General features: G+C 45.9%; 2 protein-coding genes across 2 annotated transcripts; one reads left to right on the forward strand and one right to left on the reverse strand.

Annotated features, from left to right (window-relative positions):
* The first annotated feature begins 11,411 nt into the window (after positions 1-11,411).
* On the forward strand, positions 11,412-12,910 carry LOC123151002 (uncharacterized). The gene is made up of 2 exons (XM_044570795.1): positions 11,412-12,043; positions 12,140-12,910. The coding sequence occupies exons 1-2, from the start codon at positions 11,592-11,594 to the stop codon at positions 12,324-12,326; spliced, it is 639 nt and encodes a 212-aa protein (XP_044426730.1). The 5' UTR covers positions 11,412-11,591; the 3' UTR covers positions 12,327-12,910.
* Positions 12,795-15,528, reverse strand: LOC123151001 (uncharacterized). The gene is made up of 3 exons (XM_044570794.1): positions 15,031-15,528; positions 14,358-14,519; positions 12,795-13,319 (listed from the first exon to the last, which is right to left on the reverse strand). The coding sequence occupies exons 1-3, from the start codon at positions 15,412-15,414 to the stop codon at positions 12,960-12,962; spliced, it is 906 nt and encodes a 301-aa protein (XP_044426729.1). The 5' UTR covers positions 15,415-15,528; the 3' UTR covers positions 12,795-12,959.
* Positions 15,529-17,664: the final 2,136 nt, after the last annotated feature.

The following is a 17,664-nucleotide window of genomic DNA, read 5'->3' on the forward strand; positions in this document are numbered from 1 at the left end:
GCCTACTCAGGGAGCAACTTCTACCACGACTGACACATTATCTCCCACAAAGACCAACGACCCATCCCGAAGAGAAGTTGACTGACGGGGATGTCTCGAGAAGAAATTCCAGAATTGGTAGCCTCCCAAATCAAACATACATTGACAGGGGTTGCCAACAAAAAGAGAGGAAAGAGGCCCTAGTGAATTTGATATGGTACCGTACCCCAAGGAAGGGGTATACTATACTGCGCCAAAATGCAAAATGTTGAATGGGGTAGGGAACCCTGAACAACACCTCGCCCTTTTCAAAGCTACATGCGGGAATACTAGGGGCAATGAAGCCCTTCTTCTCCTATTCTATACTAAATAAACAATCTAATTCTACGAAGAGTTTCGAATACTGAAACTTAAAGGAAGGGCGGTTAGAACAAAGCAAGGGATGACACTTTCAATGCGCGAAATCCGTTTTGAGTTAGAGTGCGAAACTTCTTGCTGCAGCCGTTTTATTCGCTGCTTGCTACTTTCTAAAATGGAAGATAAGATGAATGAATGAATAGATTGCATTTTTTTTCTAGTTCAATCTATAGTCTAGATTCCATTCCCTCGATCCACTCTCATTTAAATGATGGGATTGGGCCATACCAACCTTCACTTAGTCTTAATAAAATATTGCTTCATATCTTCAAGGATTGGGAGGAGGTGGCGTAAAAAGGAAGGAAAAAGGAATTCGAAATCCGTCCCTTCCCACAGAATCATCGGGCTTGACTTTCCTTACTTTTCCAACCCCGCTACTGTAAAAAGAACTCTTTTGTTTTGAGACTAGCTAGTCGCTATGGTTTGCGGGAAAACTCTTCTCTCTCTGGTCTCACTTCGAGTCCTTCTAGAAGTAAATAAAGGAAATGCTTATTCAACTACGGCACTGTCGGACAACCGACCGGATTCAAGCCCTAGCCCCTCAACTCGGACGGACTTGTGGAAATCCTCGAAAACAAGTATTGCTCAACTCACCTATCTATAACATAGAAATGTTGCATCCAACCCTGGAACGAGAGGTAAAAAATAGGCTACCAACTCATCTACCCTGGACTCGCGAAAGGAAGAAAAAGTAGTAAACACAATTTTTTTTCGTTTCCGAGAGGCACGGCCGTGACTCTCGCGAAAGGAAAAAAATAGAAAACGCGTTTTTTTTCATTTCTGGGAGGCACAACCGTAACTCTCGTGAAAGGAAGAAGAACACTTTTTTCGTGAATTTTTTTTGGTCGAAAAGCTAAGGAAGACAGGTAGAAAACCAAAACGTCAAAAACCCCCGAAAAAACCCCGTATAAATAGCCGAAAACGCGTGCGGAAAAATAAAAAAATCCGGAGGAAACGCACAGAGCGCGACACGTGATAAATGGCTAAGAGCGCGCCAAGTGGCGATGATCGTTGCGAGGCTTCCGAAGGAGTGCTCGTTAACTAGTGGCTCCCAGGTTTTGGATCCTTGGATCGGGTTGCTGGCATATTTGTTGAATATATATTATTGTAACAAGGCACCCAGGATGGGCTTTCCAACTTGAGAAAAGAGCGATCTATCAGGCAGGGCTCGGGCTTGTCTTTTAAATGTTGGATTCATGCAAGCCCGGCCCGGCCCGACAAATGCCCAGGTTATCTCAGACCGACATTTCTATGCGCCACTATGTCTCACATTAAAGGAGACGGCAAGAACCTTCGGTGAAGGATGGCGCCAGTTGGGCCATGTTGGAAATATGCCCTAGAGGCAATAATAAAAGCATTACTATTATATTTCCTTGTTCATGATGATTGTCTTTATTCATGCTATAATTGTGTTATCCGGAAATCGTAATACATGTGTGAATAACAGACACCAACATGTCCCTAGTGAGCCTCTAGTTGACTAGCTCGTTGATCAACAGATAGTCATGGTTTCCTGACTATGGACACTGGATGTCATTGATAACGAGATCACATCATTGGGAGAATGATGTGATGGACAAGACCCAATCCTAAACATAGCACAAGATCGTATAGTTCGTTTGCTAGAGTTTTCCAATGTCAAAGTATCTTTTCCTTAGACCATGAGATCGTGTAACTCCCGGATACCGTAGGAGTGCTTTGGGTATGCCAAACGTCACAACGTAACTGGGTGACTATAAAGGTAGACTACGGGTATCTCCGAAAGTGTCTGTTGGGTGACATGGATCAAGACTGGGATTTGTCACTCCGTATGACGGAGAGGTATCACTGGGCCCACTCGGTAATGCATCATCATAATGAGCTCAGAGTGACCAAGTGTCTGGTCACGGGATCATGCATTACGGTACGAGTAAAGTGACTTGCCGGTAACGAGATTGAACGAGGTATTGGGATACCGACGATCGAATCTCGGGCAAGTAACATTTCGATAGACAAAGGGAATAGCGTACGGGATTAATTGAATCCTCGACATCGTGGTTCATCCGATGAGATCATCGTGGAGCATGTGGGAGCCAACATGGGTATCCAGATCCCGCTGTTGGTTATTGACCGGAGAGTCGTCTCGGTCATGTCTGCTTGTCTCCCGAACCCGTAGGGTCTACACACTTAAGGTTCAGTGACGCTAGGGTTATGAAGATATGTATATGCAGAAACCCGAATGTTGTTCGGAGTCCCGGATGAGATCCCGGACGTCACGAGGAGTTCCGGAATGGTCCGGAGGTAAAGAATTATATATAGGAAGTGCTATTTCGGGCATCGGGACAAGTTTCGGGGTTATCGGTATTGTACCGGGACCACCGGAAGGGTCCCGGGGGTCCACCGGGTGGGGCCACCTGTCCCGGGGGGCCACATGGGCTGTAGGGGGTGCGCCTTGGCCTAGATGGGCCAAGGGCACCAGCCCCTATAGGCCCATGCGCCTAGGGTTTCCACCATGGAAGAGTCCATGTGGTGGAAGGCACCCCTAGGTGCCTTGGGGGGGAGGGAAACCTCCCCTTGGCTGCCGCCCCCCTAGTAGATGCCATCTACTAGGGCCGGCGCCCCCCCTGGCACCCCTATATATAGTGGGGGGAGAGGAGGGATTTCACACCAGCCCCTGGCGCCTCCACCTCCCCCCGTTACGTCTCTCCCTCGTAGTCTCGGCGAAGCCCTGCTGCTGTGACGCCCTGCATCCACCACCACGCCGTCGTGCTGCTGGATCTTCATCAACCTCTCCTCCCCCCTTGCTGGATCAAGAAGGAGGAGACGTCTCCCGACCCGTACGTGTGTTGAACGCGGAGGTGCCGTCCGTTCGGCGCTGGTCATCGGTGATTTGGATCACGTCGAGTACGACTACATCATCACCGTTTTTTTGAACGCTTCCGTGCGCGATCTACAAAGGTATGTAGATGCATCTAATCACTCATTGCTAGATGAACTCCTAGATTAACCAACCTTACACGTACGCTTACGTGAGACCGGTTCCACCGACTAACATGCACTAGTTGCATAAGGTGGCTGGCGGGTGTCTGTCTCTCTCACTTTAGTTGGAGCGGAATCGATGAACAGGGTCCTTATGAAGGGTAAATAGAAGTTGACAAATCACGTTGTGGCTTTAACGTAGGTAAGAAAACATTCTTGGTAGAACCCTAATTCAGCCACGTAAAACTTGCAACAACAATTAGAGGACGTCTAACTTGTTTTTGCAGCAAGTGGTTTGTGATATGATATGGCCAAAGTTGTGATGAATGATGAACGATCTATATGTGATGTATGAGATGTTCATGCTATTGTAATAGGAATCACGACTTGCATGTCGATGAGTATGACAACCGGCAGGAGCCATAGGAGTTGTCTTTATTCTTTTATATGACATGCGTGTCATCAAGAAACGCCATGTAAATTACTTTACTTTATTGCTAAACGCGTTAGCCATAGTAGTAGAAGTAATAGTTGGCGAGCAACTTCATGGAGACACGATGATGGAGATCATGATGATGGAGATCATGGTGTCAAGCCGGTGACAAGATGATCATGGAGCCCCAAGATGGAGATCAAAGGAGCTATGTGATAATGGCCATATCATGTCACGTTTATTATTTGATTGCATGTGATGTTTATCATGTTTTGCATCTTGTTTACTTAGAACGACGGTAGTAAATAAGATGATCCCTCACAATAATTTCAAGAAGTGTTCCCCCTAACTGTGCACCGTTGCGACAGTTCGCTGTTTCAAAACACCACGCGATGATCGGGTGTTTTATTCAGACGTTCACATACAACGGGTGTAAGACAGATTTACACATGCAAACACTTAGGTTGACTTGACGAGCCTAACATGTACAGACATGGCCTCGGAACACAGAAGACCAAAAGGTCGAGCATGAGTCGTATAGAAGATACGATCAACATGAAGATGTTCACCGATGTTGACTAGTCCGTCTCACGTGATGATCGGACACGGTCTAGTTTAACTCGGATCATGTAATACTTAGATGACTGGAGGGATGTCTAATCTAAGTGGGAGTTCATTAATAATTTGATTAGTTGAACTTAATTATCATGAACTTAGTCTAAAATCTTTGCAATATGTCTTGTAGATTAAATGGCCAACGTAGTCCTCAACTTCAACGCGTTCCTAGAGAAAACCAAGCTGAAAGACGATGGCAGCAACTATACGGACTGGGTCCGGAACCTGAGGATCATCCTCATAGCTGCCAAGAAAGATTATGTCCTACAAGCACCGCTTGGTGACGCACCCGTTCTCCCTGCAGAACAAGATGTTATGAACGCTTGGCAGTCACGTTCCGATGACCACTCCCTCGTTCAGTGCGGCATGCTTTACAGCCTAGAGCCGGGGCTCCAAAAGCGTTTTGAGAGACATGGAGCATATGAGATGTTCGAAGAGCTGAAAATGGTTTTCCAAGCTCATGCCCGGGTCGAGAGATATGAAGTCTCCGACAAATTCTTCAGCTGTAAGATGGAGGAAAACAGTTCTGTCAGTGAGCACATACTCACTATGTCTGGGTTGCATAACCGCTTGACTCAGCTGGGAGTTAATCTCCCGGATGATGCGGTCATTGACAGAATCCTCCAGTCGCTTCCACCAAGCTACAAGAGCTTTGTGATGAACTTCAATATGCAGGGGATGGAAAAGACCATTCCTGAAGTATTTGCTATGCTGAAATCAGCAGAGGTAGAAGTCAGGAAGGAACATCAAGTGTTGATGGTCAATAAAACCACTAAGTTCAAGAAAGGCAAGGGTAAAAAGAACTTGAAGAAGGACGGCAAGGAGGTTGCCGCGCCCGGCAAGCAAGCTGCCGGGAAGAAGCCAAAGAATGGACCCAAGCCCGAGACTGAGTGCTTTTATTGCAAGGGAAGCGGTCACTGGAAGCGGAACTGCCCTAAGTACTTAGCGGATAAGAAGGCCGGCAAAACAAAAGGTATATGTGATATACATGTAATTGATGTGTACCTTACTAGTGCCCGTAGTGGCTCCTGGGTATTTGATACCGGTGCAGTTGCTCACATTTGTAACTCAAAGCAGGGGCTGCGGAATAAGCGGAAACTAGCAAAGGACGAGGTGACGATGCGCGTCGGGAATGGTTCCAAGGTCAATGTGATCGCCGTCGGCACGCTACCTCTGCATCTCCCTTCGGGATTAGTTTTAAACCTTAATAATTGTTATTTAGTGCCAGCTTTGAGCATAAACATTGTATCGGGATCTCGTTTAATTCGAGATGGCTACTCTTTTAAATCTGAGAATAATGGTTGTTCCATTTTTATGAGAGATATGTTTTATGGTCATGCTCCTATGGTGAATGGTTTATTCTTTATGAATCTCGAACGTGATGCTACACATGTTCATAATGTGAGTACCAAAAGAAGTAAGGTTGATAATGATAGTCCCACATACTTGTGGCACTGCCGCCTTGGTCACATAGGTGTCAAACGCATGAAGAAGCTCTATGCTGATGGACTTTTAGAGTCACTTGATTATGAATCATTTGACACGTGTGAACCATGCCTTATGGGTAAAATGACCAAGACTCCGTTCTCAGGAACAATGGAGCGAGCAACCGACTTATTGGAAATCATACATACTGATGTGTGCGGTCCGATGAGTGTTGAGGCTCGCGGTGGCTATCGTTATGTTCTCACCCTCACTGATGATTTAAGTAGGTATGGGTATATCTACTTAATGAAACACAAGTCTGAAACCTTTGAAAAGTTCAAGGAATTTCAGAGTGAGGTTGAAAATCAACGTGACAGGAAAATCAAGTTTCTACGATCAGATCGTGGAGGAGAATACTTGAGTCACGAATTTGGCACGCACTTAAGAAAATGTGGAATAGTTTCACAACTCACGCCGCATGGAACACCTCAGTGTAATGGTGTGTCCGAGCGTCGTAATCGCACTCTGTTAGATATGGTGCGATCTTGATGTCTCTTACCGATTTACCGCTTTCCTTTTGGGGCTATGCTTTAGAGACTGCCGCATTCACTTTAAATAGGGCTCCGTCGAAATCCGTTGAGACGACACCGTATGAATTATGGTTTGGGAAGAAACCTAAGCTGTCGTTTCTAAAAGTTTGGGGATGCGATGCTTATGTCAAGAAACTTCAACCTGAAAAGCTCGAACCCAAGTCGGAAAAATGCGTCTTCATAGGATACCCAAAAGAAACTATTGGGTACACCTTCTACCTCAGATCCGAAGGCAAGATCTTTGTTGCCAAGAATGGGTCCTTTCTGGAGAAAGAGTTTCTCTCGAAAGAAGTAAGTGGGAGGAAAGTAGAGCTTGATGAAGTATTACCTCTTGAACCGGAAAATGGCGCAACTCAAGAAAATGTTCCTGAGGTGCCTGCACCGACTAGAGAGGAAGTTAATGACAATGATTAAGATACTTCTGATCAAGCCCCTACTGAAATTCGAAGGTCCACAAGGACACGTTCCGCACCAGAGTGGTACGGCAACCCTGTCTTGGAAATCATGCTGTTAGACAACGGTGAACCTTCGAACTATGAAGAAGCGATGGCGGGCCCGGATTCCGACAAATGGCTAGAAGCCATGAAATCCGAGATAGGATCCATGTATGAAAACAAAGTATGGACTTTGACTGACTTGCCCGTTGAGCGGCGAGCCATAGAAAATAAATGGATCTTTAAGAGGAAGACAGACGCGGATGGTAATGTGACCATCTATAAAGCTCGGCTTGTCGCTAAGGGTTATCGACAAGTTCAAGGGGTTGACTACGATGAGACTTTCTCACCGGTAGCGAAGCTGAAGTCCGTCCGAATCATGTTAGCAATTGCCGCATTCTATGATTACGAAATATGGCAAATGGACGTCAAAACGGCATTCCTTAATGGTTTCCTTAAGGAAGAATTGTATATGATATAGCCGGAAGGTTTTGTCGATCCTAAGAATGCTGACAAAGTGTGCAAGCTCCAACGCTCGATTTATGGGCTGGTGCAAGCATCTCGGAGTTGGAACATTCGCTTTGATGAGATGATCAAAGTGTTTGGGTTTACACAGACTTATGGAGAAGCCTGCGTTTACAAGAAAGTGAGTGGGAGCTCTGTAGCATTTCTCATACTATATGTAGATGACATACTTTTGATGGGAAATGATATAGAACTCTTGGACAACATCAAGGCCTACTTGAATAAAAGTTTTTCAATGAAGGACCTTGGAGAAGCTGCTTATATATTAGGCATCAAAATCTATAGAGATAGATCGAGACGCCTCATAGGTCTTTCACAAAGCACATACCTTGATAAGATATTGAAGAAGTTCAATATGGATCAATCCAAGAAGGGGTTCTTGCCTGTATTACAAGGTATGAAATTGAGCTCAGCTCAATGTCCGACCACGACAAAAGATATAGAAGAGATGAGCGTCATCCCCTATGCCTCAGCCATAGGTTCTATTATGTATGCCATGCTGTATACCAGACCTGATGTTAACCTTGCCGTCAGTTTGGTAGGAAGGTACCAAAGTAATCCCGGCAAGGAACACTGGACAGCGGTCAAGAATATCCTGAAGTACCTGAAAAGGACTAAGGAAATGTTTCTCGTTTATGGAGGTGACAAAGAGCTTGTCGTAAAGGGTTACGTCGACGCTAGCTTCGACACAGATCTGGATGACTCTAAGTCACAAACCGGATACGTGTATATTTTGAATGGTGGGGCAGTAAGCTGGTGCAGTTGCAAGCAAAGCGTCATGGCGGGATCTACATGTGAAGCGGAGTACATGGCAGCCTCGAAGGCAGCACATGAAGCAATATGGGTGAAGGAGTTCATCACCGACCTAGGAGTCATACCCAATGCGTCGGGGCCGATCAAGCTCTTCTGTGACAACACTGGAGCTATTGCACTTGCCAAGGAGCCCAGGTTTCACAAGAAGACAAGGCACTTCAAGCGTCGCTTCAACTCCATTCGTGAAAATGTTCAAGATGGAGACATAGAGATTTGTAAAGTACATACGGACCTGAATGTAGCAGATCCGTTGACTAAACCTCTCCCTAGAGCAAAACATGATCAACACCAGAATTCCATGGGTGTTCGATTCATCACAATGTAACTAGATTATTGACTCTAGTGCAAGTGGGAGACTGTTGGAAATATGCCCTAGAGGCAATAATAAAAGCATTATTATTATATTTCCTTGTTCATGATGATTGTCTTTATTCATGCTATAATTGTGTTATCCGGAAATCGTAATACATGTGTGAATAACAGACACCAACATGTCCCTAGTGAGCCTCTAGTTGACTAGCTCGTTGATCAACAGATAGTCATGGTTTCCTGACTATGGACACTGGATGTCATTGATAACGAGATCACATCATTGGGAGAATGATGTGATGGACAAGACCCAATCCTAAACATAGCACAAGATCGTATAGTTCGTTTGCTAGAGTTTTCCAATGTCAAAGTATCTTTTCCTTAGACCATGAGATCGTGTAACTCCCGGATACCGTAGGAGTGCTTTGGGTATGCCAAACGTCACAACGTAACTGGGTGACTATAAAGGTAGACTACGGGTATCTCCGAAAATGTCTGTTGGGTGACATGGATCAAGACTGGGATTTGTCACTCCGTATGACGGAGAGGTATCACTGGGCCCACTCGGTAATGCATCATCATAATGAGCTCAGAGTGACCAAGTGTCTGGTCACGGGATCATGCATTACGGTACGAGTAAAGTGACTTGCCGGTAACGAGATTGAACGAGGTATTGGGATACCGACGATCGAATCTCGGGCAAGTAACATTTCGATAGACAAAGGGAATAGCGTACGGGATTGATTGAATCCTCGACATCGTGGTTCATCCGATGAGATCATCGTGGAGCATGTGGGAGCCAACATGGGTATCCAGATCCCGCTGTTGGTTATTGACCGGAGAGTCGTCTCGGTCATGTCTGCTTGTCTCCCGAACCCGTAGGGTCTACACACTTAAGGTTCGGTGACGCTAGGGTTATGAAGATATGTATATGCAGAAACCCGAATGTTGTTCGGAGTCCCGGATGAGATCCCGGACGTCACGAGGAGTTCCGAAATGGTCCGGAGGTAAAGAATTATATATAGGAAGTGCTATTTCGGGCATCGGGACAAGTTTCGGGGTTATCGGTATTGTACCGGGACCACCGGAAGGGTCCCGGGGGTCCACCGGGTGGGGCCACATGTCCCGGGGGGCCACATGGGCTGTAGGGGGTGCGCCTTGGCCTAGATGGGCCAAGGGCACCAGCCCCTATAGGCCCATGCGCCTAGGGTTTCCACCATGGAAGAGTCCATGTGGTGGAAGGCACCCCTAGGTGCCTTGGGGGGGAGGGAAACCTCCCCTTGGCCGCCGCCCCCCCTAGTAGATGCCATCTACTAGGGCCGGCGCCCCCCTGGCACCCCTATATATAGTGAGGGGGAGAGGAGGGATTTCACACCAGCCCCTGGCGCCTCCACCTCCCCCCGTTACGTCTCTCCCTCGTAGTCTCGGCGAAGCCCTGCTGCTGTGACGCCCTGCATCCACCACCACGCCGTCGTGCTGCTGGATCTTCATCAACCTCTCCTCCCCCCTTGCTGGATCAAGAAGGAGGAGACGTCTCCCGACCCGTACGTGTGTTGAACGCGGAGGTGCCGTCCGTTCGGCGCTGGTCATCGGTGATTTGGATCACGTCGAGTACGACTACATCATCACCGTTTTTTTGAACGCTTCCGTGCGCGATCTACAAAGGTATGTAGATGCATCTAATCACTCGTTGCTAGATGAACTCCTAGATGATCTTGGTGAAACGAGTAGGAAATTTTTTTGTTTTCTGCAACGTTCCCCAACAGGCCGGCCAGGCGCGTGGGAACAACATCCTCATTATTTGTTTTGTTCTTTTTCATGCTTTTTGTTTCTTTTTTTTTGCTTTTTTAAATTTCAGTTATTCTAAATAAATGTATACAAAAATCACTCTACATAAAACATTTGAAAAATGTTGACCAAGTGTTTGCAAAATGTTAAATGTTTATAAAGAAAATGTTTATCACGTATACCAAAAGTGTATAGAAAATAAAATATGTATGAAACAATTTGATCATGTATTAAAAAAATATGTTAATCAAGCATTTCAAAAAATGTTGAACAAGTGTTTGAAAAATGCTAATCAAGCATTTAGAAAAGGTTAAATGTCTATAGCAAAAATGTTGACTATGTTAAAAAATGATGAAAACATTTGATCATGTATATAAGAATGTTAATCAAGCATTTGAAGAAATGTTGAACAAGTATTTAAAAAATGTTAATCATGCAAAAAACATTAAATGTGTATATAAAAATGTTGACCATGTATGAAAAAGTGATTGGAAATTTCTATGATGTATATAAAAATTTAGTCAAAAATTTGGAAAACAATGTTGAACAAGTATTTCAAAAAATTTAATCAATCATTTAAAAAATGTTAAATGTGTTTAGAAAAATGTTGACCATGTGTTCGAAAAACATTAACATTTCATTTAAAAATATTAATCAAGCATTTGAAAAATTGTTAACGCACATAGAAAAATGTTGACCATGTATTATAAAATTTTAATCTTGTATTTAAAAAATGTTAATCAAGCATTTGAAAAAGTTTAAAAGTGTTTATAGGAAAAATGTTGACCTTGTATCAAAAAATAGTAATCTTGTATTTAAAAAAGTGTAATCAAGCATTTGAAAAATGTTCGAAACGTGCATAGAAAAAAAGTTGACAATGTATTACAAAAATGTGCAATTTGTATTGAAAAATGTTAGACGTGTATTAGGAAAAGGTTGTTGACAAAAAATGCAATAAAAAGCAAAGCCTACCCAAACTTAGCGACCACAAACTCACCTTCTATTTACGTCCTTCCATCCCATCCCACAAAACCCCCGGCACCATCGCCATTGATCGACCGCCTCCTCCGACCCACAACACCATTAACCCGAAACGGAGGGGGCGCTGCCCGTCGCCGCTACCCACCCACCCATCCCGACGACCGAACGGCGACGGTCACATTGCACATTGCACGCTCCGCCCACGCCGAGGGAGGCCATCCATCGGCCTAGCATCTCTCAAGGTCCGACGGCCGCGGTCCCAGCCCCAGCCGTCGGTGCGCGTTTGCCCCCGTTCGTGGAGAGGCTAGCTAGCGGCGAGCGAGCATGGCGTTGGGACTCCGGGAAGGCGGCGCCGGCGAGCTGCAGGGCAAGGAGGGCAGCGGTGAGGCCACGGCGGCGGCTCCGGCGTACCGCTACGCCGCGACCGACTCGTTCGCGTACGACGACATGCCGCCGCTGCCGCAGCTGATGGACCGGCAGCCGCCCGTGGTGCTCGGCGGGGAGGGGATGCTCGGCGACGGCCGGATCCCGGCGTCCGTGTTCGAGCGGGACACGTCGGAGCCCGGCAGGGACTGGAGCATGATGTCCACCGAGTCGGTGTTCGGGCTCCAGGTCGCGCCCTCCTGCGACTTCACCGGCTACTTCCTCTCGCACCCGGAGCTCATGGACATCGCCACGCCGCCCCGCGGCAGCTCCGCCACGTCCACGCCGCGCCAGTTCAACGCCGTCCCGGAGCTCGGCGACGCCGCCCCGAGCTACTCCTTCGCCTTCCCCAAGTACGCCACGCCTTTGGTCACTTCTTTGTTCTTTCGCATTACATCATGCACGTTCTTCGTTCGTCGGTAAAATTCCGAGCTCGATCATATGTGCAGTCTGATGGAGGACAAGAGGTACAGCTCCAAGAGAGCTCGGCAATCTATCGACATGCCGCCGACGCCGAGAACGGCGGAGCCGGCAGCGGAGACGCCGGCGCCGGAGGGGGCAAGCAGCAAACCGGAAGCGGAGCCGGAAGCGCCCAAGGGCGGCATGTTCTCGTGGATGCCCTGCTGCTCTTCATAAACGACGTCAACGGATCGCCGGCGGCCAAAACCGGCTAGGAGGGGTGATCATCTTGTCGGGACCATCACCGGCAACATTAGCTCGAATGGTCGAAAATGGCGGCCAGAGACAGGAAAAGGAAGTATGAAATTATGGATCGATTCGAAGGACAAAAAACACAATCAAAACCAGCTTTTAAATTTTTTCTTTGCCCCAGAGTGGTGTCTTGTAATAGATTGCTTCCCTTTTTGGTCACAAATGTCGCCCACAACGATGAATTTGAGATTTATGTGAACTATCCATTTAACATTTCAGATCTTCTGAATGTATATAACAAGAGAAAAAACAGGTTAAACTCATGTAAGGTACTATATCTACCTAACCAGATGCATGGCATTTCTCTATGCAAAAGATACCCACTGCACAATACAGAAACCGGCAAAAAAATGCTAGTATCAGATTCGTCACCCGTTCACGACACCGAGAAAATACAAGGTAGATTGCAGTGATTGATATGCTGCAAATAAAGGAGCAATTTATACAAGTTCAATGCCAACCCAAGCTCTCCACAGCAGTAAAAGTGTCATCTGCTTGGCCCTTTACAACACACAGAACAGGCTTCATGGACACATACCATTGAACTAGGGTGACTCGCTACTGGCTGCTGGAGACCGGAGCGCCATCTTCGCTCTGCACACCTTCAATGGCCAGAATTTTCTTAACAACTTGCTTGGGAATGTCAAGGTCATCCTGCATGCAGCGTAGCAAGGGGTGCGATAAGATGATGCATATCTGGCGGAACAGGACCCGGGCAAGCCCTTGGCCGCTCTCAAGAATGTAGCCCTCGTACTGGCTGACATGCTCAAGGGCATCAACCAGCGAGTCATACACGTTTTGTGGGCAGTTATCAGCAGTAGGCTTGTCGTGCAGATAGACTATGTCCATGGTGAAGTTCTTCGGCTTTACGGGCCACTGATGGTGTGGCTTGGTTGAGGACCGGCAGTAGATGAGTACCTGGAATAATCGGTTCTCTTGGAAATCAAAACCAAGTCGCAATCCACAAATAACAACAGCATGCACACACAAAGCAGTACTGTACTATATACGACACATCCTATTCGTATTGTTAACCTTCTGTGCACATCAACCTACTAGGCCATTCCAGTTTAGAATTGTACATGCATTTTATACATGTCGTGAGATGCAGTAAGCCTTCTGACAAAAAAAAGATCTGAATGATATCAAATCATTCTCCACCAAAAACAGTTTAGAATTGTACTGCTAAACTTGTACTCCCTCCGTCCCATAAATGTAAGATGTTTTTTGACACTAGTGTCAAAAAACGTCTTACATTATGGGATGGAGGGAGTACATTTTGTAAGTTTTGTCAACCCTCTGTTGACACGAACCTACTATGCCTTTTCAGTTTAGAATTGTACTGCATTTTATACATAACACAAACTACAGTGAGCCTTCTACAAAAGAAACTTCTGAATGCTATCAGAACATTCTCCACCCAAAATAGGCAGATGGTAGGCTAGGTGATGCAGAAATACAGTGCAAATGATCTCAAATAGTGCACAAAGCACTGGAGGCATTGTTATACAAAAGGAAGATTGGCGTGGCCATACAACAATCAACAGATGACCCTAGTACCTTTGATAAGAGGTACGAGTGGGTATCCTACCACTTTGTACACGCAGGGTCCCATAATGGTTGTCAACCTGTTAACTATTTCGTCTTGGGGATATCAGAACTACTTATTAAGCAGTTTATGATTGATGTTTTATGCTATGCTAGGACATTAGATGACAAGTGGTGAAGTGGAATTGTGGATGACCAACACCAGCCTGCCCGGGACTTACATGCCCTTGTGTCGAAACACATTATTACACAGCATTGTTTAGAAAAAAACATTGCCATTTATATGTCAATTACTGGCTTCCCACATGCTTAGAAACAATGCCATTTCTGCCTGGTGGTAGGCTAGTTACAATTACTAGCAAGACAGAAAATGTTACCAGAAATTAGAGCAACTTGCAGCAAGCTTACCACTCTAAGTAGTCGCCCTTGCGTTTCTGCCCTTTTCCCTTCCTCGTACGCTATCTTGAAGAGATGAGTGAGATCAGCCACTGCATATCTCGTGTCAGTAGCAGCCAGGGACCGGATAGTCTCAATTGAAGAAGCAGCATCACTGGTGAATTCTTTGCTTATCTTAAATTCAGAATAAAACAAGTCAATCCCCAGTTCACCATCACATTGCAGAAAGCAATATATGAGAGTAACCCACAAAGCTCAAATCAAAGTATCAAACTACAAACTTAACTTCAGAATAACTAAAGGCAATCCCTCAGTTCATTACCACATTGCTGAAACAACTTCTGGAATTCATTAACCCACAACACTAAAGGCAAACTAAAGAATATCAAGAAACTAGCATAGGTTAATCAATAGGGATAATTTTGTGGGGCCAATGTTCTGCAGTTGGGGAAATTTTTGGGCAACTACTCAGTTTTCATGTCCATTTCTTCATGTATCCGGATTCGGCATTCAAATGGGCAACATCATAAATCGTTAAGCAAACAGATCTGCAGTGAGTGGCAAAAAATCGCACACATGAACTGAAACGGTTAACCCTAGAAATCAGGGGGCGTGTACCGAAGCACTCCTCGTCTGGTTATCTACCCGAGAGAGTGAGGGGACAAGGAGGGCAGTAGAGTACTACCAAGGAGACGGTGTCGCGGAGGGAGGCGAAGGCGAAGCGGTGGTCGGGGCACATGGTGAGCTTGCTGTGGAGGAAGAGCATGAGGGCCTGCTTGACGGCGTCCATCCGCCGCACCGCCGGGCGCGCGGAGCGTGGGGGCGCCGCCGGATCCATGAGCGCGCCGGGGCCGGGGGAGCCGGTGGAGCCGGAGGAGGCGGGGGACGCGGACGCGGACGCGGCGGCGACCTTCATCTCGGAGCGCGCCTCGGCGTCGACGTCGACGCAGAAGAGGATGTCCTCCAGCGGGAGGCGGCTCGGCGGCAGCGAGAACTCCGGCGAGGTCGCCGGCGCCGCCGCGGAGGAGGAGGAGGACGGCGGGACGCCGTGGCGCGGGGCGTGGTCCATGGGGGGTGGATGGATGGATGGTCGTCGGGATCGGGAGGGGGTGGCCTCCGAAATGCCGGACTCGAGGGCTGCTTTCACTATTTGCTCGCTCCTTGCGACTGAATAACCTGGTCTCATACGATTTTCCCCCCTCCCCCTGCAAGCTTTTGGGTAAAGCGGAATAGAATCGACTTGGCTTGTAAGTGGTATAGAAAACCCATACATTTTCTCTCAAATAGAAATTATGGGTATGTTTAGAGCGCCGCCAAATGAAAACATATGCGTGGACAAACCCGACCCGACATAATGGATCGTCATCATTCGTCGCACTCAAGATCACACGGTGTCTATGACATAATCGTTAGTTTTATGTCTTTGTTCACTCCTGTTTGGCGAGGCGATTGGTTATGAATGACACTTGCGGCCACCCTCGACGAATGTTATTTTTCTCAACAGCTCTGTGGCATCCATGTTGGGCTAGGTTGGCTGATGATAGCCATGTTCCTTGTAATGTGTGCAGGGTTATTTTTCCTGATTTTTTTTACAAATCCAGATAATTCTTACTACGTTCTCAATTAATGAAAACGGTAGGTCTCTCGCCTCATTTAAGAAAAATGCACAATATGCCTTTATTGGTTTTGAGTATTCTTCAATGCAAGACTTCTATATGAGAAAAATATCTTGATTCCGATTTTTATCAAAACATGTATAGAAGAAATAGAATGCACATTGCATAAGAATTTAATGTTCTTTTTCGCGAGTATAGTTTTCGAAGGAATACTAATTTCATCCCCAACCCTTTACCCTTTGTCCTACCGTTTAAGTTTATATCCACATTTAACCCTTGAGTTGCCACTATGTATCAAAGGTTGCACAATCTAAGTTCTCATCTAGTTACCAGATATTGCACATTATTCTGCAATTTAACCACTTTAAAAAATTTAGTGAGTGGCTTACATGCCAGAACCATGAGGAAAATAAAGGTTATGGTTTTGCGGTATATTGTAGAATATAATATCTTTAAATTTTCAAGAAAATTCACTCATTTTATTGTTAGAATCAGTGAGATAAAATCCTCTCAATATTAATAGAAATTTCATACAATTATTTCTAAAATTTGTGATATGCTGTTGTGACATCTCAAACTTAATAGGAATGATAGACTACTCATATAAACAAGGTGCACATTTTTTCGGGAGCCCATCAAAAAGGAATCTCAAAGTTAAGTGTGCTTGACTTGGAGAAATTCGCGAATAGGTGACCGAGTGGCAAGTTGGTCCCGGGTGCGCACAAGTGAGGACAAAGTGCGGGGCCAGTCTAGATCGCTAGCACAATAGCCCGGAACTGATGGATTTGGTCAGGGCGTTACAATTGGTATCAACGCCGGCCCTCATGGTTAAACGGGCGTGTGCGGGCCAATGATGCATACATGGGGCATGTGTGGATGGTGGCACTAACACTCACAAACCTGTGCCAAGAGAGAACGTTCTAGCTAGGCCGACGGGGACGTCGACTGCTTTGAGGGGCGTGTATGTGACATCCCGAATGATAGACTACTCTTACAAACAAGGTGCACCTTCACAATTCGAGGATGGGTGACCGACCGGAAAGTTGATCTTGGGTGCGCAGGAGTGAGGATACAGTGCACAGGAAAGACTAGTGTTGGTGTGTGGGACTAGTCTAGATCGTTACAGGCAACCACATGTGGCATCTCAGTTCTGTGCCACATGAACATGTCATGTGAGGCCACCCTATCAAATCCGGAGAAGTTTTATATATCTTATAAATTGTGTAATCATGCACAATCTGTGAACAAAAAGGCAATCAGTCTTAATAGGTACTCCCTCCTTAAAGAAATATAAGAGCGTTTAGGTCACAACTTTAGTGATCTAAGCACTCTTATATTTGTTTACAAAGGGAGTATTGTTTGACACCTTCCGATGTTTCATGGATGAAAAAAAAAGAAATTACTAAGTAAGTGTAAGAAAACAATAGTGCCCCAGGCATGTAGTTTGGGTGTAAAAGAGGAGTGAGGCCGGGGGACCCTCTTTCTCCTCTGTTATTTGTCTTAGCTGCAGACTTTCTCCAGACAATCTTGAATAATGCAATGCAGAAAGATGTTTTGGAAGCCCCAATCACCTGTATTGCATGGCCTGACTTCCTCGTTCTGCAATATGCTGACGATACCACATCATCATGCAGGCATGCTCAACACAACTCTATCAGCTAAAGGGACTCATGGTTCTCTTTTCTAAAGCATCAGGACCGAAA

The sequence above is a fragment of the Triticum aestivum genome, chromosome 7A (genome assembly GCF_018294505.1).
Source record: "Triticum aestivum cultivar Chinese Spring chromosome 7A, IWGSC CS RefSeq v2.1, whole genome shotgun sequence".
Lineage (NCBI taxonomy): Eukaryota > Viridiplantae > Streptophyta > Magnoliopsida > Poales > Poaceae > Triticum > Triticum aestivum.

Coding starts and splice junctions, on each gene's coding strand:
- LOC123151002 (XM_044570795.1), top strand. CDS start 11,592: ATGGCGTTGGGACTCCGGGAAGGCGGCGCCGGCGAGCTGCAGGGCAAG. Junction 12,044..12,139: donor TACTCCTTCGCCTTCCCCAA/GTACGCCACGCC, acceptor TCATATGTGCAG/TCTGATGGAGGACAAGAGGT.
- LOC123151001 (XM_044570794.1), bottom strand. CDS start 15,414: ATGGACCACGCCCCGCGCCACGGCGTCCCGCCGTCCTCCTCCTCCTCC. Junction 14,520..15,030: donor TCCGCGACACCGTCTCCTTG/GTAGTACTCTAC, acceptor TCTGAATTTAAG/ATAAGCAAAGAATTCACCAG. Junction 13,320..14,357: donor AAGGGCGACTACTTAGAGTG/GTAAGCTTGCTG, acceptor CGATTATTCCAG/GTACTCATCTACTGCCGGTC.